The sequence below is a fragment of the Haliotis cracherodii genome, unplaced genomic scaffold (genome assembly GCF_022045235.1).
Source record: "Haliotis cracherodii isolate W230 unplaced genomic scaffold, xgHalCrac1.p SCAF_23, whole genome shotgun sequence".
NCBI classification, from domain to species: domain Eukaryota; kingdom Metazoa; phylum Mollusca; class Gastropoda; order Lepetellida; family Haliotidae; genus Haliotis; species Haliotis cracherodii.
Window position 1 is genome coordinate 9,525,762 of NW_027266279.1, and position 24,019 is coordinate 9,549,780.

Genomic DNA, 24,019 nt, shown 5'->3' on the forward strand with positions numbered 1-24,019 from the left:
CCCCCCCCCCCCCCCCCCCCTCCTCTCTCAAATGAGTGACCAGTCCCTAGAGCAATCATTATAGAATAACCCACGCGGTACGAGTGATTACGGAAAATATATGTCACGATTGAAATTAGTGTTTTAAGTTCCGAGCTTTAACTTTGTCTTAAACATAAAATCTCGAATCAGTGAGATTGTAGCACCAAAAACATCTGAAGGGAAAGGCGTTGATTTGTGAATGAATGGGATGAGAGAAAAATAGATCCGTTGTCCAATGAAAATTGATCTTTGTTCAACTGACCAATCATCTTCGAGAATCACTAATTGCACAATGTGGAATCACTAATTGCACAATGTGCAAATATCACAAAGTTATTAACTGCATATTTGAGCCCATATGGGTAATAATACCTAACCTTCAGCATGAACCAGAGCTATCATGCACTGGATCTAAGCTATTTTATGGTTACCAAAAGACCCGTGAACAGGGTAGAATAGGTCTTCAGCAACCCGTGCTTGCCGTAAAAGGCGACTAAGCTTGTCGTAAGAGGCGACTAACGGGATCGGGCGGTCAGGCTCGCTGTCTTAAATTGGTTGATACATGTCATCGTGTCTCAATTGCGTGGATTACAGACCGCCGTTATTTTGCTGGAATATTGTTGAGGGATGTGCCTCTTTGAGATAGTCATTGAAAAAATACGTACACCACTAGTTGATCGACATGTGTCGTTATCATCAGAGACCATATAATAGATTATTATTATTATATGGTCTCTGTTATCATGCTTATTTTTATTTCCATATGATAATTCATCCTGATGAATTGATCCAATTATAAATCACATGTTCGCTACAACGGAACAGCTAAAAAAACAGGAATGAATAATCTCAAAAACAAGCCCCCGTTTTAGGGCGCGGTATAGTGAAGGACAACATGACGAGGAAGTTGAACTTTCATGTCAGGTGACACACTTGTTTTGTTACCTGTATACCAACGCATGGGGTCACGTGTGTATAACGACCCTGCTTTGTAGACTATGTAGGATGTAAATGAACACTGTGTCTATCCAGAAAACAGTTATCCGTTCATTTGAACTCTAATCAGCTCTAATCAGCCGATAATCCTATCGGCGATCACTTCACAATCACACTCACAGATGTCGTCGTAAGCATGCCAAGCCTTCGCGGGCAATAGACCTCAAAGTAAGTACACTACAGTAACTATATATATATCTTTTCAACCAGCTGGGAATATGAACTGTTTGAACCATACATATAACGTCCCTATTCAATGTATAAGTAAATAAATAAGTCTTCACTGTTTACCTGAAAACTGTTTTACTACAGACCTGGATGACAAATTTACAACAGCACAAAAACATATGTTACCATAAAAAGGTATTCTATATTTAAATGGCTGAGGTGAACTGGATTGCAACCAAAAAAGTCTTAGCCATGGAGAATCTGTAGACACTTGTAAACAAAACTGACATTGAACAAAGCAAAACAATTGGGAAATAGACTTGAATATTGATTTATTATTGTATTAGGTAATATTGAATTTTTAAATGTATTACAAATTTTAAAATAACATTAAGTATGTGATTTATTATTCACCAATCCAATATGCAAGATTTGACAGTTATCTTGTATCATGTTGATATAGTCTTTTATCTTATTTTCTGCTATTAAAGTATTAATATTATTTATACAGTTCTAATATGGAAAAAAAATGGCTGCAAATTCACTCCCTTTTTTTCTGTGAATTCACCATAAATTGTGTCTACGAGTTGGCTGTGTCTACTAGTTGGCAATGCATATGAATTCACTGCATCCTATTTGAATCAATGTCGGACAGTGGGGCAGTGTGTTTGTGGTTAAACAAAGTGGACAGGGAAATGTTATCAATTTGTGACAGAGCTGGTTCAGCTTGACCTAAACACCCTGCGTAGAGGTGGAGTCTTGTTTGACCCCGCCCACCTCCCTGCATGATCCCCGCCCCCCCCCCCCCCCCCCCCCCCAATAAAAAAACAAAACAACATAGACATACACACACATGCACATATATGCATGTGCGCACACACACACACACCTAAACACCCCCACCCCCACCCCCCCCCACACACACACAGACACACACACAGACACACACACATGACAAACACACACGCCACACACACACACACACACACACACACACACACACACACACACACACACACACACACACACACAGAGACACACACATGCCACACACAGAGACACACACACATGACACACTGACACACACACACACACACACACACACACACACACACACACACACACACACACACACACACACCACACACACGACACACACACGACACACACACACACGCACACACACGCCACACACACACGCCCCACCACACATGCACATACATATATGCATGCACACAACAATCCATCCATCCATCCATGGGTAAACCTCACCAGGAGCTGGGTTTGCCCAGATTATGTTTCTAGGTTTGTCAGCACCATACCCGTACTCGTGGGTTTCAGCGAAGTGGTAAATCTCTGAGACCTGCATCACTTTGGACTTTTCCTCCCAAAGCTGACACACCGTGATATAACTGGAATAATGTTAAAAGCGGCATTAAATCCAAATCACTCACTCACTCACTCAGAGATACAGATAAGCAGCGTATTTGCGTAAAATACCCCCCTAAAATATTCAAAACCCAGTTACTTTAAATTAGCATGCGTACGGAAACACAACCATTAAATGAAAAAATCAAATTATGAAAACAGCACGCGTAAATACCCAATGAAGCTTTTTCAGCATGCGTTCAAAGGAGCTAATTTCCGAAAAACAATTACGAGCTAATTTACTCTCCGAGCCTATATATTTATAACAGTTATGTACATCAAAAACATTATTTATCTTTTTTTTTTTTATTATTTAAATCTTAAAATGTTCACTAATTTTGGGAAAAAACCCAACAGAGTGTTGCATAGATTAGTGAAAACATTTTGGTTCCCCAATGAAATATCTAATAACCCAATCAAAATAGAAACCCTAGAGTAAAAACAATTGCTCAAAAAGTTATCTGGAGCTCTGCTCACTGCTATCGCAGCTTAAGCGTCACTGATCACACAATCTCTCGTTACAGTCTGTCCCATTAAGTGACCTCCTCTCAGGTTCAACTCAGTACAGTCAGTGTCCACTCATCTGCATGTTCAATACCATCTTCCAGAGGCAAGGGTGTCCTCTAACTTACCGTATTTGACGTAATAAGCGCCCAGGGGGCTCTTATTAGAATATTATATTGGTGAAAAAAAACAGAGTTGAAAGTTGGTTTATGCTGACAGCCTGAAATGTTTATATATGACAGATATATTTTTCTAGAATTTAATTGCCCATGATTAAGGGTGCATTTAACACACGAGTGCGTATTATACGCGAATAAATAGGTCTAGACTAACATATAGTCTCTGAAATGAACATATCATACAGAAAAAAACAGTTGTTCAGTTATCTTAATAAAAATCTAATAAAAAGGGAGCCCAGTGATTCTCTTCATTTTCAGATACTGCAGTAATCTAGACTTGCCAAACATTATAGACTTGCATGGGCTGTAGTTGATATAAATGTATCAGGGTCTGTAAGACAGACTAAAATAGGTCTTGTGTACATTGATTCATCGGAAGGGGTGCTAATTGGGATTGTTCGCTAGACAATATATGAGCAAATATCGCCGTGGGCGCTTATTAGAGCGGGGCGCTTATTACGTTAAATACGGTATATCAAAGCCTAGTGTATAGAAACTAGACTTTGATATAGGCTAGTGGACCAGTTTAAAACAGGTGACATGAACATTTTTCTGTATATGTTCATACCGGTAGTTAAATCATACATGATTAATGTCATCTTGTCATGTCTATAAATGGCCTAATCTGGTCATATTACCATTATGATAGCAAAATGGCCTGATCATGTTAATTTGTGGCAGAAAAACACCAACTGAGTATGCAGACATATTATCTCATTTCACTGGACTTTAAATTTGTGAAATATGATATTCGAAAGTGAAATGTGTATCAGGGCTTGACTTAGCTATATAAAACATGCACCAGTGCAACCTATTATTGAAAAAATGCAACCTGATATTTATGTCTACATGCACATGTGTATGTAAAATATATTTTTAAATTTGTGTCTGACTAACCCTCATTTGTCCACACAACATCAGTCTTTGAACGCGCTCAGTACCTCTATGATATACTTACCATACTCCATCACTTATCCCTGTGTCTTCAGCAACCCATGCTTGCCGTAATAGGTGACTATGCTTGTCGTAAAAGGCGGCTAACGGGATCTCGCTGACTTGGTTGATGCATGTCATCGATCCCAATCCCATTGATGCTCATGATGTCAATCAATGGATTGTCTGTTCCAGACTTCATTATTTACAGACCGCCGTCAATATTGCTGAGTGCGCGTTAAACAACAGACCAACCAACCAACTAATCCACTAATCCCTGTGCTATGTGTATTCATGACCCAGTCTTCTGAGGTCTGATGTTTTACTTATTTAGACAGGTTTGTGCATCTATGTTTCAACTTTAATAAATTAATGGGACCAGGATGCAACCTGTCTTTGTCTGGTGCAACTAGGTTTTCATGTCACGATGCACCTGGTGCAACATTGGTGCAAGTTAAATGAAGTTCATTTAAATGAACCATGTTTAAGTTATAGTCTGTATGTGAAAGTGAAAAAAATAAACATGAGCAATAAAAACAATTATCAGTACCAGTAAGTTCCTTACATATTTGTTTAGTTATCGGAATTAGACAACAGCTAATGCCTCCAGGGTGCCCCCACATAGATGGATAACAGAAGTGTCATTTGAGAAAAAAAGACCTAATAGAGGTGTCATTTGAGAAAAAGACCTAATAGAGGTGTCATTTGAGAAAAAGACCTAATAGAGGTGTCATTTGAGAAAAAGACCCAATAGAGGTGTCATTTGAGAAAAAGACCTAATAGAGATGTTATTTGAGAAAAAGACCTAATAGAGGTGTCATTTGAGAAAAAGACCTAATAGAGATGTTATTTGAGAAAAAGACCTAATAGAGGTGTCATTTGAGAAAAAGACCTAATAGAGGTGTCATTTGAGAAAAAGACCTAATAGAGGTGTCATTTGAGAAAAAGACCTAATAGATGTGTCATTTGAGAAAAAGGCCTAATAGAGGTGTCAGTTGATAAAAAGGCATAATAGAGGTGTCAGTTGAGAAAAAGACATAATAGTGGTGTCATTTGAGAAAAAAGACCTAATAGAGGTGTTATTTGAGAAAAAGACCTAATAGAGGTGTCATTTGAGAAAAAGACCTAATAGAGATGTTATTTGAGAAAAAGACCTAATAGAGGTGTCATTTGAGAAAAAGACCTAATAGAGGTGTCATTTGAGAAAAAGACATAATAGAGAAGTTATTTGAGAAAAAGACCTAATAGAGGTGTCATTTGAGAAAAAGACCTAATAGAGGTGTCATTTGAGAAAAAGACCTAATAGAGGTGTCATTTGAAAAAAAAGACCTAATAGAGGTGTCATTTGAGAAAAAAGACCTAATAAAGATGTTATTTGAGAAAAAGACCTAATAGAGGTGTCATTTGAGAAAAAGACATAATAGAGGTGTCATTTGAGAAAAAGACCTAATAGAGGTGTCATTTGAGAAAAGGGCATAATAGAGGTGTCATTTGAGAAAAAGACATAATAGAGGTGTCATTTGAGAAAAAGACCTAATAGAGGTGTCATTTGAGAAAAGGGCCATTCTTGAGGCTAATGCTAGGACTGCCACTGTGCCAAGCCTAGTGCCCTTTTATGTTTTAGTTAGAGAATAAAATGAATTCTTCACAAGACTATGGAGGAGGCAGGCAGACATTTTGCAAATAATAACTCTTGATGAGGTCGTTATGGGAAAGGTGGCTTGCTTGCCCCAGTTGTCTTAGGCACCGCAAATCACTGTGCAGAGTTGCATCCCTTGGGCACACCGTAAACCTCAAGCTCCTTCCCAGCGTGTGACACCTTCATTACAGTCTTGGTAACATCGCTGCCACCTGTGTAGTGCTGCCATTACAAGAATCTTGAAATTTGCCCTCTAACCCCAAATGTAGTACCATTTATACTTTTGTTTGTCTTTGGGAATGCCATCATAGTTCATTTTGGAAAGGTTTATGACTGACCATATTTCCCGGATGAATTAACTTTTCGTTTGTTTAATCATATTGGTTCGAGATTGCAGACGAATGGAAAATCACTAAACTTTCCCTTAACATTCTTCCTATACCAACGACATGATTGTTGAAATGAAATTGAAAATTAAATTGACGAACAAACAAAATAATGAAGCAGGAGTAAGAGTATTTGGTGTCACGGCGGCCATCACTTGTTTGTAATAATAATGGCTGGTCGGCTGCGAGTTCAACTCCTAGCATGGTTTGGCCACTAAGCACAGTGGGGAGTTTTGACTTGTGGCAGAGATAGTATAGAAAGCTCCGCAAATAGGCTATCACTGTGAGGAGCTTGCAAAACCAATGATTGTGTGTTCGAATACCTGTTTCTAGGTTTGTCAGCACCACACCCATGCTCTCAAGTTGTAAACGTCTGAGACCTGCATCACTTCGGGCTTTCCTCCCACATTAAGCTGACATGCCATGATATAACTGGAATACTGTTAAAAGCGGCGTTAAAACCAAAACCATTATGCGAAAAAATGGAAAAATATGGAATGAGAGACCTGATTACACTGGAAACCGACCCGTGAAGATTCCGGGGTAGAATAGGTCTTCAGCAACCCATGCTTGCCGTAATAGGTGACTATGCTTGTCGTAAAAGGCGACTAACGGGATCGGGTGGTCAGGCTCGCTGACTTGGTTGATGCATGTCATCGATCCCAATTGCGTGGATCGATGCTCATGATATTAAACACTGGATTGTCTGTTCCAGACTTGATTATTTACAGACCGCTGTCATATAGCTGGAATATTGCTGAGTGCGTTGTTAAACAACAAACCAACCAACCAACCAACACTGGAAACCATTTCAAATACCTGGTTGTTTATGCACATTTCTGTTATTGATTCATTAGTCTTCATTTAATGATGTTGATGAATTGATACGTGTAGCACAGCATCAGCATCAGCATCAGATAGTTACATATACATATTCATATACATATACATATTCATATTCATATACATATACACTGGCATAAGCTGTTGAACACATGGCAGGCATGGCAGGACAAGATGCCTCGCAGAAGGACATCCCTTGTGAAGGTAGGTTATATAGGACAATACTGATATGGCAGGATTTATATGAAGATACTGAGGTCCATTGTGAAGGTAGGTTATATATGACAATACTGATATGACAGGGTATATATGGCAGTACTGATATGGCAGGTTATATATGAAGATACTGATCCGTTGTGAAGGTAGGGTATATATGACAATACTGATATGGTAGGGTATATATGGCAGTACTGATATGGCAGGTTATATATGAAGATACTGATATCCGTTGTGAAGGTAGGGTATATATGACAATACTGATATGGTAGGGTATATATGGCAGTACTGATATGGCAGGTTATGCATGAAGATACTGATATCCGTTGTGAAGGTAGGGTATATATGACAATACTGATATGGTAGGGTATATATGGCATTACTGATATGGCAGGTTATACATGAAGATACTGATATCCGTTGTGAAGGTATGTTATGTTAGAGTAGCATCCAACCCTTAACCCTCTTGGTGCCATGGGACCATATATGGTCCGGCGAAAAATGTCCCTTTGAAACTGTGACTTAAGATGGCAAACACTGAGTGCGCATAATCAAAATTATAACCGTCATCACCCTTATCACCTCAGCTTTAACATCGTTTGACTCATATTTGATACAGTGCTATGGATTGCGAAATATGGTGAGATTAGTAGAGTGGTTAACGCTCTTCTCGACCTTTTTCTGCCATGTTGAATTGGCAGCGCAGATTGTCTTTCTCTTTATGATGCTGATTTACAGAGCTTCATTTGCCTTATTGTGAGAGAGGGTACTAAGCTTGTGAAATCAACTCCTCCTACAGTTTCCAGAGAATATCCCTGACACTCTACACACAAGAGGTTGACATGTTGATGATATGCATATCGCACTCCCGTTTCATTTCGACTAATTTTGACAGAGTTACTGCCCCTGTTTTACGGAGAGAGAGAGTACTAAGCTTGTGAAATCAACTACTCCTACAGTTTCCAGAGAATATCCCTGACACTCTACACACAAGATGTCGACTTGTTGATGATATGCATATCGCAGTCCTGTTTCATTTCGACTAATTTTGACAGATTCATGCGGGGGATGTTGTGCTCTCTGAGCACTCTTGTTTCATATGAAATGACTAAGAGTCATGTGTGATTGCTCAAACTACCTGACCGCGAAAATGAATTGCCCTAACCGTTTGACATTTTGACGCAAAAGGAGATTTCAAAAGTGTTGCTACGACATGTAACATGAGTCAACGACATATTGTAAACAAATTGTGTCAAGGTCGGTTTCACATGTGGAAGCTGGCCCTCGTTTCTGCGATACAAACATAATACAACTATTGCAAATATCAACATAACTTCTTCAATGATGACAGCAATACTTTTTTGCATTTGGGTTAATCGCTTTTGTAAATTTAGATTTCGACTTGTCTTTCCTTTCATTGAAACTGTGATATGGCGCTATGGTTGATTTACTGAAATAGTACTTTCAGTGAGTCTAATGTACATCGACATGCATCTTCCCGAGGCAAGAGAGTTAAGTGACTTTAAAAGTCCAGTTTCCACCCTTGCCGAATTTCTGGGCTCGATCGTAGTGCCACCAGTGGCTTTTACGAGTAATGTCCTTTCTATGCCTCTCCTGTTGACCAATAAGACTCAACCTCTCGTATCACTTGCATTTGCTTCAAACAAAACGGTAGCGCCCTGTCAAGACGATCTGATCGTTAATCAAAATCTATATTATGATAAAACGGGTCTTACATCGCGAAGTGCATCAAATCATGTGAGCACCTTGATTAAAAACATGAAAAGATATAGAAAATATCTGTTGTCAACGAGTTAGCTGTGCACATGCTTTGCAAATCCTGCAGTCGACCGAAATCTGCATGACACTTTACGAACCGGATTTCGATTTCGGTGCGCAGTTTTGATTGGACTATGCATAGACTCGTTAGTCCAGCCAAAATCTAACTCCCTAATACCAGCCTATTTCGGCAAGGGTGGAAACTGGACTTTAATAGTCAGTTAACTCACTTGCCTCTGGAAGATGATCGACATGGTACATGCTCTGATTGTACAAGATAATTGATAACCAATTGTGTATGTATATATATCATCAAATACACGTTATAATTCTCAGAAAATTGAATATATTACCATAACACGACAGCTCATATTTCCAACATTCCACCATGGATATTAGATGTAATTAATATTAGATTTACAAATTATTGATGTGCACTGTACTCTCGAATAACGTATGACAATCTATTGTGAGTCTTCAACTCTTATTTGATATGTTATCTGAAATGTCAGCAATGTGTAAACGCTTGATATTTTTTTTCGTTCAATGACGTAAAAATCTGCAGTTTTATTTGTGTAGGCCAGTAGACGGTCGGTAATTCCCACTGCTGTGAATTTGTCATCTGGACTGCAGTGTGTGATTTGACCTCGCTTGTTGTGGCGTGGATGACGTCATGTCAAACAGCTGATCTAATGTTTTGGTAGTCTCATAGAAACACATGTTTTCAGTTTCCAAATAATAATATTCTCTTTGGCTGAACTAGAAAGATCTAATACATCACGTTTGGGAAGATTTCCACGGCGACCGACGAGTGAATGAGACTGTTTATCACTTGACTTACACTGTAAGAATACTTGGCGCACTTTTCTAATTTTGGTATGTTCATCAATGTACACAAGACTTTTTTATTCGCGTATAATACGCACTCGTGTGTTATATGCACCCTTAATTATGGGCAATTCAATTCTGGAAAAATATATCTGTCCTACGTAAACATTTCATGTTTTCAGCATAAACCACGAAATTTATTTTTCAACTCCTTTTTCCTAATTTTGAGAACGCCCTGGTTGTGATCTTTTAAAACCTAAAGATAAACCTAACGAGAGTGTTCTCCCTTTAATCCACAAAACCTGGAAATATTTGGAAGTGTTTGTGAAACAAAATTAGAAACAGGGGGCTCTTATTAGAATATTATTTTGGTGGAAAAAACAGAGTTGAAAGATAAATTTCATGGTTTATGCTGACAGTCTGAACTGTTTATATACGACAGATCCATTTTTCCAGAATTTAATTGCCCATAATTAAAGGTGCATATAACACACGCGTGCGTATCATACACGAATATATAAGTCTTGTGTACATTGATCAATCAGAAGGGGTGCTAATTGGGATTGTTCACTTATATGTATTAAAATATATATTATCAAATATCGCCGCGGGCGCTTATTAGAGCGGGGCGCTTATTACGTGTAATGAAATAAAACAAAAAATATCACAAAATAAACTTATTAAAAATTAAAGACAGAGCCAAAATCTGAAACAGATTCTTACCAGGGCTTCTTTCTCAAGAATGTTAAACAGTACAAAAGTGTAACCTACCAAATTGCGGTACTTGCCCTCATGTTTTACAATGTTGTTCTTTTACATTCAAAGACGGAAAAACTTTCTATGTCCGTGAAAATATGAATAGTGCCTCGAAAAACTTGATTTATGTCATACAATGTACTGGATGCAAGGCCGAATACATTGGACAGACGGGACACGCTAAGAGCGAGTGTGAGATCCCACTCAGTCAACACATGGATCAGTGTGCCAGAAATAAAACACCAAATTTTGTGATATTCCCGTTTTACAAATGTGACAATGATGCACTGAGAAAGATAAAAGAAAGTTATTTTATTAATACTTTCAAACCAAAATAATTGATTGGCCTGAAATAATTGAATTATTTTATACAATTACATGTATTGTACATTTTACTGCCACTACAATACTTATTTCTGTATGTGTCGTACGCCTGTCTTATTGTGACGTCACAAAGTTAGATTGCACTATGATGTCATACTATGTTAGAGTGCACTGTGACGTCAAAACAATCTATCTATCTATCCATCTATCTATCTATCTATCTATCTATCTATCTATTCTTTTCATATCTGCTTGAAGACTTGATATTCCAAGAAAATAATATGCATATAGTTGGTTCCGTTTCTGTCATGGGCCCACTTGGACAAAGCAATCTTAGTGCTAAGATGATCCTAACTCCCATACTTTAACACAGACTTACCATAGTCTTAGCGCTAAGATCGCTTTGTGCAAGTGAGCCCTGGAGTCGACATATAGATGTAATCTGAAAATATTAAAACATATTTCAACATATTTTGTACCTTCATTGTCATAGGGGATCTTTGTGTTTGTTAAAAGATTTAAATAAATATTTCACTGAATATGTAAACACTTTAGACCATCGAAATAAAAGGCAAATAGGATCTTGCACCTTTATGTTACGTTATGTTTCTATTTTTAGCTGAAGACACGCTTGGAGACAACATGTCAAAGTCAGCTAGAATATTGTTCTTTTTTAACAAACTTGCTCGAAAGAAACACATCAATCCAAGTGAAGAAACCTCATTGGCCAGAGTTCTTACGACATGTGATCTGATTGGTTTAGGTAAGTCCACAAGATTTTTTCACCAAAATCATAAAATAAGTGTGAGTAGTCCTTTTGAAATTTAAATAACCCTCTACTTAACCTCCTTTGATATAACTGTGGATGTGTAGCCCTACCGTTGTATGATATAGTACTGGCACGTCCATGGTGTGATAGAATTCACTTTCATCACCAACTTCACAAAATCTATACCAGGGAATTCCCTATAAGACATACCGTATTCGATGTAATAAGCGCCCAGGGCCCTCTCAAAATTAGAAATAGGGGGCTCCTATTAAAATATTATTTTGGTGAAAACAACAGAGTTGAAAGATAAATTTCGTGGTTTATGCTGACAGCCTGAAATGTTTATATACGACATATATATTTTTCCAGAATTTAATTGCCTATAATTAAGGGTGCATATAACACACGAGTGTGTATTATACGTGAATAAATACGACTTGTGTACATTGATCAGTCCGAAGGGGTGCTAATTGGGATTGTTCACTAGTCAATATATCATCAAATATCGCCGTGGGCGCTTATTAGAGCGGGGCGCTTATTACGTCGAATACGGTATTAAAATGAGGTAAGTCAGGTCGATCACGGACAATTTAATGTGAATGTGTCTTGAACGTATATATCCATGTATACTGAGTCTGTATAAATGCAAATATCTGACTTTTGTCATGACATTTAGGCATGGATGTCTCATAACAAGTTAAGACTTAATGACGAGAAGACTGAGTCAGTTCTAATTGGTCCTGTTAAAAGACACAAGTGTGAACTTGATACAGTTAGTATTAGAGTAGTATCAATCACCATTTCTTCCAGTGTAATAGACTTTGGTGTCATCATTAATATTATTGACACTATGTTTTTCCTGATTATTGCCAGGGGGCACGGGTGGCCCAGTCGTCTAAGGCACCGCGATTCGCTGTGCAGAGTTGCGTCCCTTCGGCACACTAGAAACCTGTGATTGTGGGTTCGAATCCCGGTTCACCCTTTTTATGTTTCTGGGTTTGTCAGCACCATACCCTTGCTCGTGGGTTTCACCGAAGTGGTAAACGTCTGAGACCTGCATCACTTCGGGCTTTCCTCCCACATTAAGCTGTCACGCCGCGATATAACTGGAATACTGACAAAAGCTCACTCACTCACTCATACACAAACAGGCCAGTCAAGATTATGTCAGCTGCAGCTGGGGGCTTCGGGGTAGCTTAGTGGTTTAAGTGGTCGCTTGTCAGGCCGATGACCCGGGTTCGATTCTCCACATGGGTACAATGTTTGAAGCCCATTTCTGGTGTCCCCCGCCGTGATATTGCTGGAATATTGCAGTGTGAAAACTAAATGGCAGCTGTCTAACATTGGCAAAATCAGACCCTGCATGACAAAAGTTGCCACCAAAATATGTGCTTTTTCAAAATTTAACTCAAAGATCAATGCTTGCCAGTACTCCTAAAAGTATTCTTTGCTGACAGCAATCCACCTAGAATGACCCGGAAAGTTCCAGGGTAGAATAGGTCTTCAGTAACCCATGCTTGCCGTAAAAGGCAACTATGCTTGTCGTAAGAAGTGACTTACGGGATCGGGTGGTCAGACTCGCTGACTTGGTTGATGTATGTCATTGTATCCCAATTGCGTGGATTGATGCTCATGATGGCAATCACTGGATTGTGTAGGCCAGACTCGCTTATTTACAGACCAGCGCCATATAGCTGTAATATTGCTGAGTGCGGCGTTAAACAACAAACAAACAAACAAACAAATCCTCCAAGAACACATCTTTCCAAGGCATGTGTGTCCACTAGCTTCTTTCAAAGTCCTGTTTCCACCCTTGCCATTTCAAGTCTACTTTTCTGTGCTAAAATATGAGTAGACTACCGTACATATCAATAGTCCAATCAGAGAACGTTTTACAAAATCATCATCCAAATGGTCGCTGCTGTGGCTTTAGATTGGTCATGATGTCGATCACTGGATTGTCTGGTGCAGACTCTATTATTTACAGACCACCATCATGTAGCTGGATTATTGCTGAGTGCAGCATTAAACAACAAACAAACAAACAGGCAAACAAATAAATCTTAGTATTGTATCATATTTTACTGATCCCCAATTTTATGTAACATTATGTAGTTGTCCCCCCAAATGCACGTAAAAAGAGTCCCTCCTCCCTGTATAAATGAGCATTACCTAAGTGCTGTTGAAATTAATAATTTCTTTATGATAGAAAGAATAGAACTGTCATTTTTTCATGAGCACTCTCAACCCCCATATATAGCTGTGACTTTGGCGACCCCCCTCTTTCACTGTCATTTTTTTCATGCCCTTAATACAACAGGCACACTCATACATAATAAATTCCTAGTCCCTAAGTCAGCACTCATCACTCCGATTTGACAAAAACGTCAATGGCTTCTTGTACACCAGTGCATCAGAATCACAACATCTACTTCTTATGCCTCAAGGGATCATCATCAGTTGAATGACCTAGGTTCCAGACTATGTGCCTCTCTGCGCTACGTTGATCACAGTGCATTCCTCCCTATACTACATATAGGGCCCAGGATGGCATTAAAGGGGCACTGATCTAACGCAATTCCCCGGGACTGGTTGTTGCCTTTGTTATTGTTTTTTCCCAGTGAGTACCCGGATGTAGAGCAGAAATCTAGACTAGCTCGCGACCTCTGTTGCGCCATTCGTAAGCGCATTAGTCACTTTTATGGATACCGGTAGTAATAAGAGCGTATGGTCACATTGATCAACAAAATGAAATACAGTTTTCGAGATAATAAGGAAATGTAGGTATTTTTGTGGGTAGCATCGGTAATGGTGACGAAGTTTTGATAAGTCACTTGCTTGGTAATATTGCGATTTTCGTTTACACTATTTTGACTTGCAACACAAAGTAAATATTTCATCTGAGCATTGCTTTTTTTATAGTGTGTATATTTTTTTACTGTCAAAATGTGTAACATATTTATTAAACGTATAAATATTCAGTTATTTTACAAAGTGACTGAAAAACATTTCCATCTGTATTATTATGATAACGAATTCCAAACATTTTGATGTTTAATGTCATCACCAAGAGACTGAAAATGTTACGTTGAAAAGTACATTTCTATGTTGTTTGGCTTCTAATCCTACATAATAATCTGTTGTGATGTTTGTAGGCACTTTTGATCGTCTTAATCAATCTGGACAGATCTTTTAGTCAAAATGACTGAAATATTTACACATTTTATAAATTGCCTGAGAGAATCACATTTTACAAATTGACGGTAATCTATACACGCTTACAAAGGAAATGACCTGTGAAAACAACGTCTATCGCGCATTGAAGAATTTCCCAACCAAGACGTAGAGAAACAAGAACGAATCGGTTCAAATGAAGGAAAACAAAATGCAAATACCATAATTACAACTTACCAAATTTATGTGTATAAATAGGCAGCTTCCTTGTTCGAGGAATGTATCCGTGAATATCCACACAAAGGAATAATGTCCCACTCATCTGCAGCTATACAAAATAACTTATTCGATGTCACGTGTCTCTGTAACTATCAAATATTCTAAAAGATATATATCGTTTCGGGATATTATAACCAGTGTTCGTTTCTCAACTGATCACTTGGATTGTTTCAGGTGTTTCACATAGGTGTCAAGTCTCAAGGGTTGGCTGAGAAAGGCCACGTGACAACTATTTTCATAACGTCCACGGTTCCTAAAAAATCCACTGAGTTTGATAACAATGAGCAACCAATCAACGTATTATCAGTTAACCCTTTGAACAAAGTATGTTGTTTTTACATCGGCACTTCACGCCATGATATGAGTGTATTCCCTTTGTTTTAGTAAACCTAGACATGTAAACACTCACTTTTGACATATCCACTGTGCAAGATAACAGTGATTAATCAATCAACGTATTTTCTGTTAATCCTTTGATGACTAGGAACGATCCGTTGATTTACCTAAAAAAGTAAATCAACTGATCATTCATCTCTTGCTGGGCTGCCACGTGCATATTACATAACGCACATTTCACCTCACTTCAAACCTGGATATAGATTGAATAATTACCCCAGACACAATAAATGCCAAATGAGAACCTTTGTCAGGTAATCTAAGTGGTGCTACCACTAATTGTACCTGTAATAAATTCATTAACTGAGCATCAAGTGAATGACGACAAATACACAAGTGTAGGGTTATACGAGAAAACGTTGATGACAACAAGGGAGTAGTAATCGTATTATCGACGCAATCCGAAATCCGAAAATGCTTTCACTGCATGGATACCTTTTTTTTAGTATTAAACTATAACCATCTGGGGTATTTCCAAATGACGACTTCCGATGAGCTCCGCCGTTCTTTTTGTCTGTTTGTTTAGGCTGAAGAAATTAATTAACATGCGCCCTTTGTCGAATCTTTATAGATCACATTTAACTAATCAGTGTTTATTCAAAAATGCGTAAAACAAATATTGCCTCCAGCCTCCAAGTTTATTTAGCTGTCCTTGCAGACGGTAGCCCAGTCTCTGGTCACGCTCAGTTGCGTTGCGTATCATCCGGGTACTCACAGGGGAAAAAACAATAACAAAGGCAACAACCAATCCGGGAAATGGCGTTAGATCAGTGCCCCTTTAAGTACTCTAAAAAATCTTCAGCATCACTGAATATATTCAGACACACAATAAAAATTCATAATCAACTTCAGCTCCAAATGAATGAAAGTGGTTTGTGAATAATGAGAATTTCACCCGAGTGTCTTTTGATATCAAATATATCAACACGAGTTGATTAAAGTGGGAAAACTCCGAGGCTTGCCGAGGATTTTTTCCACTTTTATCAACGAGTGTTGATATATTTGATATCAAAAGACACTCGGGTGAAATTTTATTTATCGTCCAACATCATTCTTCCAACTTTTTCAATTAGTAGACAGTGATTAGGAGTGTCTTCAGTGTAAGAAGTTCTGCTAACAGCTTCAGTAGCAGAGCCATTAGTGATGTCATTTGATTGTGACATCATGGTAACCAGTGACGTCACAATGGTCTGCAAAGCATTGTGATGTAATTTTTTTGCAGCGATATCTACAGTGTAGATATCGCTTGATCTCACCCAAGCGATATCTCCTGAGGGAGCCAGTTTTGGATGATAAATATTATGCCAAAATCCACTTTGCAAGTTAATTATTTTTGTGTCCTTTTTTGCCATGTTACAAAATACAAATAGATCTTCTCAAAATGTGTATAGGATTCTGTATGAAATAACCATTTTGTATAATTTTTGTCCAGTGTGAATTTTGTGGTAAAACACGTGTTACTAAACACAGAATGACATCTCAATGTTATAGACATTTCCAAGAGATGCTCGGATTTTGGGGGTGTTTGGAAATAAAGGGATGGCGCTTAGCTTTATATGTGTGAGACAACAGGCTGCATTGGTGTTCTATGTAGCCGAACTAGATCACTCACACACTCACTCACTCACTCACTCACTCACTCCGTGTTATAGGTATCGGGAGTACCCTGGGTGCAGGTATCTACGTCGTTGCGGGCAGGTAGCTTGTCACTCACTCACTCACTTCGTGTTATAGGTATCGGGAGTACCCTGGGTGCAGGTATCTTCGTCGTAGCGGGGCAGGTAGCTCGTCACTCACTCACTCACTCACTCACTCACTCACTCACTCACTCACTCACTTCGTGTTATAGGTATCAGGAGTACCCGGGTGCAGGTATCTTCATCGTAGTGGGGCAGGTAGCTCGTCACTCACTCACTCACTCACTTCGTGTTATAGGTATCGGGAGTACCCGGGTGCAGGTATCTTCATCGTAGTGGGGCAGGTAGCTCGTCACTCACTCACTCACTCTGTGTTACAGGTATCGGGAGTACCCGGGTGCAGGTATCTTCATTGTAGCGGGGCAGGTAGCTCGTCACTCACTCACTCACTCTGTGTTACAGGTATCGGGAGTACCCTGGGTGCAGGTATCTACGTCGAAGTGGGGAAGGTAGCTCGTCACTCACTCACTCACTCTGTGTTACAGGTATCGGGAGTACCCTGGGTGCAGGTATCTACATCGTAGCGGGGCAGGTAGCTCGTCACTCACTCACTCACTCTGTGTTACAGGTATCGGGAGTACCCTGGGTGCAGGTATCTACGTCGAAGCGGGGCAGGTAGCTCGTCACTCACTCACTCACTCTGTGTTACAGGTATTGGGAGTACCCTGGGTGCAGGTATCTACGTCGTAGCGGGGCAGGTAGCTCGTCACTCACTCACTCACTCTGTGTTACAGGTATCGGGAGTACCCTGGGTGCAGGTATCTACGTCGTAGCGGGTCAGGTAGCTCGTCAAACAGCAGGCCCTTCTGTTGTCCTGTCATTTCTCATAGCAGCTGTTGCATCAGTTTTCGCAGGTGAGTGTTTCAAGTTCACAAACCATTGCAAAATTGTGGTAATTTTTAAATTGTTTAAAAAAGTTTATGCGTAAAACAAGCTTATTGATTTGCAAAGACAGCTGTTATACGTTTGCCAATAATAACCATGTAAATTAATTTCATAAATGATGGAAATCATGAAATGAAGAGTTAATTAAGCATATTACTCTTGAACCATAACAGAAAGTTAGTTAGTGATGAATTTATCATTTTTCATCCATAAATAAGTTTTAACTGGACCTGAGGCATTTGGTAAGTTATTTATTATACATACCGTATTCAGCATAATAAGCGCCCAGGGCTCTTATTAGAATATTATTTTACAGTCAGAAATGTTTGTGTATGACAGATATATATTTCCAGAATTTATTTGCCCATAAGTAAGGGTGCATATAACACTCAAGTGCTATATAATAATAATAATAATAATAATAATAATAATAATAATAATAATAATATATGCGAATAAATAAGTCTTGTGTACATTGATCACTCGGAAAGGGGTGCTAAATGGGATTGTTCACTCTCCAATATATTAGCAAATATCGCCGAAGGTGCTTATTAGAGTAGGGCGCCTATTTTGTCGAATATGGTATTAATGATATGATTGACTATATGAATCATTGAATATGTTGACACACATTCAACCAGGTCCAGCATTTTATCCAACCAATCCTCATGTTAGCTGCCTCTTGTGTCAAGCAAGGTCAGGGGGAACCTACTCTGTATGGACACTATGAGATGTTCCGAGCTCATGTATAGTACTCAACTTTTGACAAGGATAATCAGTCGTTAAACGTGTTCAATATACACTTGTGGTATGAGAATCAGTTTTGTGTGTCATGCAAAAAAATATCCCTATCAAACACGGAGCAGTATATTATGTGTGATTTGGCGATGGCTGCAGGGATATGCTATGCTGAGTTTGCTGCCCGGGTCCCGAAGGCAGGATCCGCCTATGTGTACAGCTATGTTACTGTCGGGGAGCTGATTGCCTTTGTCATTGGCTGGAACCTGATCCTGGAATATGTGATAGGTAAGAGTGAGTGAGTGAGTGAGTGAGTGAGTGAGTGAGCGAGTGAGTTGGGTTTCATGCTGCTTTTTGCAATATCGGATGAGGGACATCAGGCTTTGCACCTGTTTTTTTGTTTGCATGTTTGTTTGTTTGTTTGTTTGTTGTTTAACGCCGCACTCAGCAATATTCCAGTTATATTGTGGCGGTCTGTAAATAATCGAGTTTGGACCAGACAAACCAGTGATTGACATCATGAGCATCGATCCAGGCTAATGGGATATGATGCCATGCATTAACCAAGTCAGCGAGCCTGACTACCTGATCCCATTAGTCGCCTCTCACGACAAGCAGGGTTGCTGAAAGACCTATTCTAACCCAAATCTTCATGTGGCCATATTGAAATTGGACCCAGAACTTCAGTGTGACGAGCCAGTGCTTCAACCACTTGGCTACCCTACCTCCTCTTGATGGGTAAGAACAGTAATGGTCGAAATGTATATTCTTAAGGGTGCCACAGGGTATATATTCATGTGTATACCTTAAAATTTAGACTGCCTCCGTGGTCTAGTGGTAGAGTGTCCGTCCAGAGAGCGGAAGGTCTGGGGTTTGATCCCCGGCGGCGTCATACCAAAAGATGCTAAAAGATGGTACTTGTTACCCTGTCTGGCGCTCAGCATTAAGGGGCTAAAACAAGGACTGGTCGGCTTGGAGTCAGTATACTGTGTCTGAGTAGGGTATTCATGTTAAACTGCGGCATGGTATCTCAGTGAGCTGGCGCTATAAATCGGCATCAGTCCGGACTAGTACAAGCAGCCACACCCACACACATGTGCATGCACGTCGCTATATAAGTGCAATAATCTTGGACGCGATGTTAAACCCAATTTCACCTCACCTCACCCTTTTAAATTTAAGTGTGTCAAGAGAATAATAGTTTTGATCCATCTTTGAAGATTGAAGTTTGAAGTTTGAACTTTGTTATTTAATTCACCATGAGTTAAATAATAAACACTTGTAAAGCACAAAATTTGCCACCTTCCTATGCATTATGATCGATAATTAGTTTCTGAATTCATACTATATTTTCTTGAGTATTGTGCGCACTTTTTTCCAAAAGAACACAGCTGTGTAAAAGGGGGTGAGCATTATACACGCCATAATGAGTTTTGATATTTTTTCCTCCAACGCAAAGACATTACCGTGAGCATGTAACACTGGAAATACCATGTCAACAAATCCGTACTGGAGTAATCTTGCAATTACACTGTCTGGTTATAAAAAGTGTTCATTGTATATCTGGACTTATGTTTGTCACTTATTTCAAAATTCCTTTTGATATTGTTAAAATTAATTTCGGCGAAATCGTGTGTGAAGCGATCAGAAGATTGCACAACTCACCGTTATTAACAGCAACCACGGTCAGATCACCGCTATTGGTGCCTTGAAACGAACTTTAGTTGACAGAGAATGGATACATATATCATAAATGCCATACTTTGACTCGTTAAAAGTCATATTTGTTGTAGTTTGAGGATTCTATGTCAACATGTAAGTATATGAAATCATGTTTAGATGGTTTAATTTTCCATGTGTTTGTCCGAATGTATGTTTAGCGCTGGCTCCACAATGTTAACATCATAACATATATTATTTGAAACCTCGGATTAACCAATCAGAGTTATGTATTTTCCAATTGTCAAATAATTCCTGCGCATTATACGTGTCCTCATCACGCCTCTCTGCACTCCAGGCACAGCGAGTGTGGCGCGAGCATGGAGCTCCTATTTCGACTCCCTCGTCGACAACAAAATACAGGACTTCTTCAAGGAAAACATGCCTATGCACGTTTCAGGGTTGTCGGAATACCCTGATTTCTTCGCATTTAGCATCACCTTAGTTCTGACAGGTGAGGGTCACAGCACCACAGCCGTTATTATTGTAATATTTTTAAATGAAGCCACTTTGTTTATGTGACCAAATGTAGGTCTATGCTAGGAGTTGAAATAGTTAATTGTAAAGTGAAATAAAGATTTGATCAAGCCCACTTTCCTGCCTAAATAAGATTGTGCTGTCACATAGTCCAGTCAAAGAACGTTTCACAAAATCAACATCCACGACTGGTACACCTTCCTGTTCATCTCTCCCCCCCCCCATCTTGTTGCCATGGAAACCTAAAAAATAAAAGGTTCTAAAATTTCTAAATAACAAAAGGCACCAGTTCAGCATGTACTTGACAGACCTGCAAAGTTTCATGAAAAAATATTGAACGGTTTGTGAGTTATGCTCCGGAAATGAACCCTACCCTAACCTAACCCAGAACCTAAGTCCATCTTGTTGCCATGGAAACGTAAAAGTAAAAATTTCTAAATAGCAAAAGGCACCAGCCCAGCATGTACTTGACAGACCTGCAAAGTTTCATGAAAAAATATTGAACGGTTTCTGAGTTACGCTCCGGAAACAAAACGTGACGGACGGACAGAAGTACGTACGGACGGAGCCCGTTTCTATATCCCCCGCGAACTTGTTGGGCGGGGGATAAAAAGGATATATTGATTAAAAGTTGAATGTCGGAGATCAAGTTGAGTTCCTGTTTGTGTAGCAGGCAGTCACTAACTGTTGATGTGGGATGTTCCGCATGTTATAGTCCTACTTGCTGTTGGGGTGAAGGAGTCAACGATGTTCAACAACATCTTCACCGTGGTCAACCTGCTGGTTGTTACCTATGTTGTCGTGTGCGGGCTGTTCAAGGTTGATGGTGACAACTGGTCCATCTCGGAATCAGAGGTAACACTCTCAACTCCTACCTTTCTATCCCTTTTAATACGACCCCTGAAGATCTGGGGTAGAATAGGTCTTCAGCAACCCATTCTTGTCGTAAGAGGCGACTAACGGGATCGGGTGGTCAGGCTCGCTGACTTGGTTGAAGCATGTCATCGATCCCAATTGCATGGATCGATGCTCATGATATCAATCACTGGTTTGTCTGGTCGAGACTCGATTATTTACAGACTGCCATCATATAGCTGGAATATTGCTGAGTGCGGCGTTAAACAACAAACCAACCAACACTCTTGATACACCTGTTTCGTACCTGTAGCTCACCTGCTAGACTCACATCAGAGACAAGAGACTGGAGGTCGCGTTCTTGACTTGTCACGTTTCATAGCTTTTTACTATGCCATCATTTTCCCTAGCAAGTATAATGCAGTACATACCCTAATTGCTAGCCCATCAACGCATACCTCAATAAAGTACAAATAACAGCAATATTTTGAGACAATCCCCAACTCAGGTGACATTTGCACCTGGGAGAATGCACGGGACTGTGTGAGGGACAGGTGTTAGGTAATTACCTCAGGTTAAGGGCCGTTTCATACATGCATGACAATACACACATATTTTCTCAGTATATCATCATTTTATCTGTAAAAGTACTTTTGTAGGCTAATCACAGTGTCAGGAAGGATAGGCTAGATTAGGTATATTTGCATGATTTTGATATACAGTATACTATGGTTATAACAAATTTAAAGAGACCATTAACTTAAGTTCATTATAACTGATGGGACTATAAAAACAGTTTGTTATCCGTTGGTTTGTTATATACAATGCCATCGCCACTTTCAATATTTTTCAAAACACGATAAACAGTGGACAAAGGGATGCCTGTTCTGCTTGAAATCACTTTAGCTGATCTGATGTCCTTGTTATAATACTCTAAAATCAACCCCTCTTCTCTAAATCATCCATTCTGAGGATCACTGAAAATGATGTCTGCTAGCAAGTAAACAAAGGGGATAACTCTTGACAAACTAATGAAATAGGATTAACTAAGTTGTCTCCCTTGAATGAAACCAAGCTGGTCAGTGTTTTTTATACTAGATATCCACTTAAACATGTCCCTAAAATTCTCAACAATTTCTGGTCATACTATACGTGTTCATTATATACATAGTTTACTGTATGCTTTTTACATAACCCTATGATTCGTATTTATTAAAAGGCCAGGAAGGCATTTTTCAAGCATTTCCAATGATACATTAGAAGAGCAATTGAGGAATAAAATCCTTGCTCATGCTATGCTGCCCCCGGGGCGGTCGGGTAGCCTAGTGGTTCAAGCGTTCGCTCGTCACGCCGAAGACCCGTGTTCGATTCCCGACATGGGTACAATGTGTGAAGCCCATTTGTAGTGTCCCCCGCCGTGATATTGATGGAATATTGCTAAAAGCGGCGTAAAACCATACTCACTCACTCACTATGCTGCCCCCAGTCACTGTGAGGGGTGGTGAGGTAGCCTAGCGGTTACAGTATTTGTTTGTCCCGCTGAAGGCCATAGTTCTATTCCCACATGGTTGAAAGGTGTAAAGTTCATTTCTGTTGTCTCCTGACCGCCTCCGTGGTCTAGTGGTAGAGCGTCCACCTGGAGAGCGGAGGGTCCAGGGTTTGATCCCCGGCCAAGTCATACCAAAAGATGGTACTTGTTGTTACCCTGTCTGGCGCTCGGGATTAAGGGGCTTGAACAAGGAATGGTCGGCTCGGAGTCAGTATACTGTGTCTGAGTGGGTCTGTGGCATGGTATCTCAGTGGCATGGTATCTCGCTTGCACTATAAATCGGCATCAGTCCTGACTAGCACATGCAGACACACACACACACACACACACACACACACACACACACACACACACATCCACGTCGCTATGTAAGTGCAATAATCTTGGACGCGATGTTAAAAACCCATTTCACCTCACCTCACCTCACCTCACCTCACCTCACCTCACCTCACCTCTGATGTCTCCTGTCATGACATTGCTA

General features: G+C 39.6%; 1 protein-coding gene across 2 annotated transcripts in view; it reads left to right on the top strand.

Annotated features, from left to right (window-relative positions):
* The first annotated feature begins 960 nt into the window (after nt 1-960).
* LOC139471667 (high affinity cationic amino acid transporter 1-like) overlaps nt 961-24,019 on the top strand; it is a 53,414-nt gene continuing 30,355 nt past the window's right edge. For both annotated transcript variants that reach the window (XM_071254112.1, XM_071254113.1), the window contains exons 1-6: nt 961-1,185; nt 11,620-11,763; nt 18,050-18,169; nt 19,098-19,226; nt 20,956-21,111; nt 21,850-21,989. In XM_071254112.1, coding sequence (XP_071110213.1) covers nt 11,643-11,763; nt 18,050-18,169; nt 19,098-19,226; nt 20,956-21,111; nt 21,850-21,989 — 666 coding nt within the window. In that variant the 5' untranslated portion in view covers nt 961-1,185; nt 11,620-11,642. The remainder of the gene's footprint in view (nt 1,186-11,619; nt 11,764-18,049; nt 18,170-19,097; nt 19,227-20,955; nt 21,112-21,849; nt 21,990-24,019) is intronic.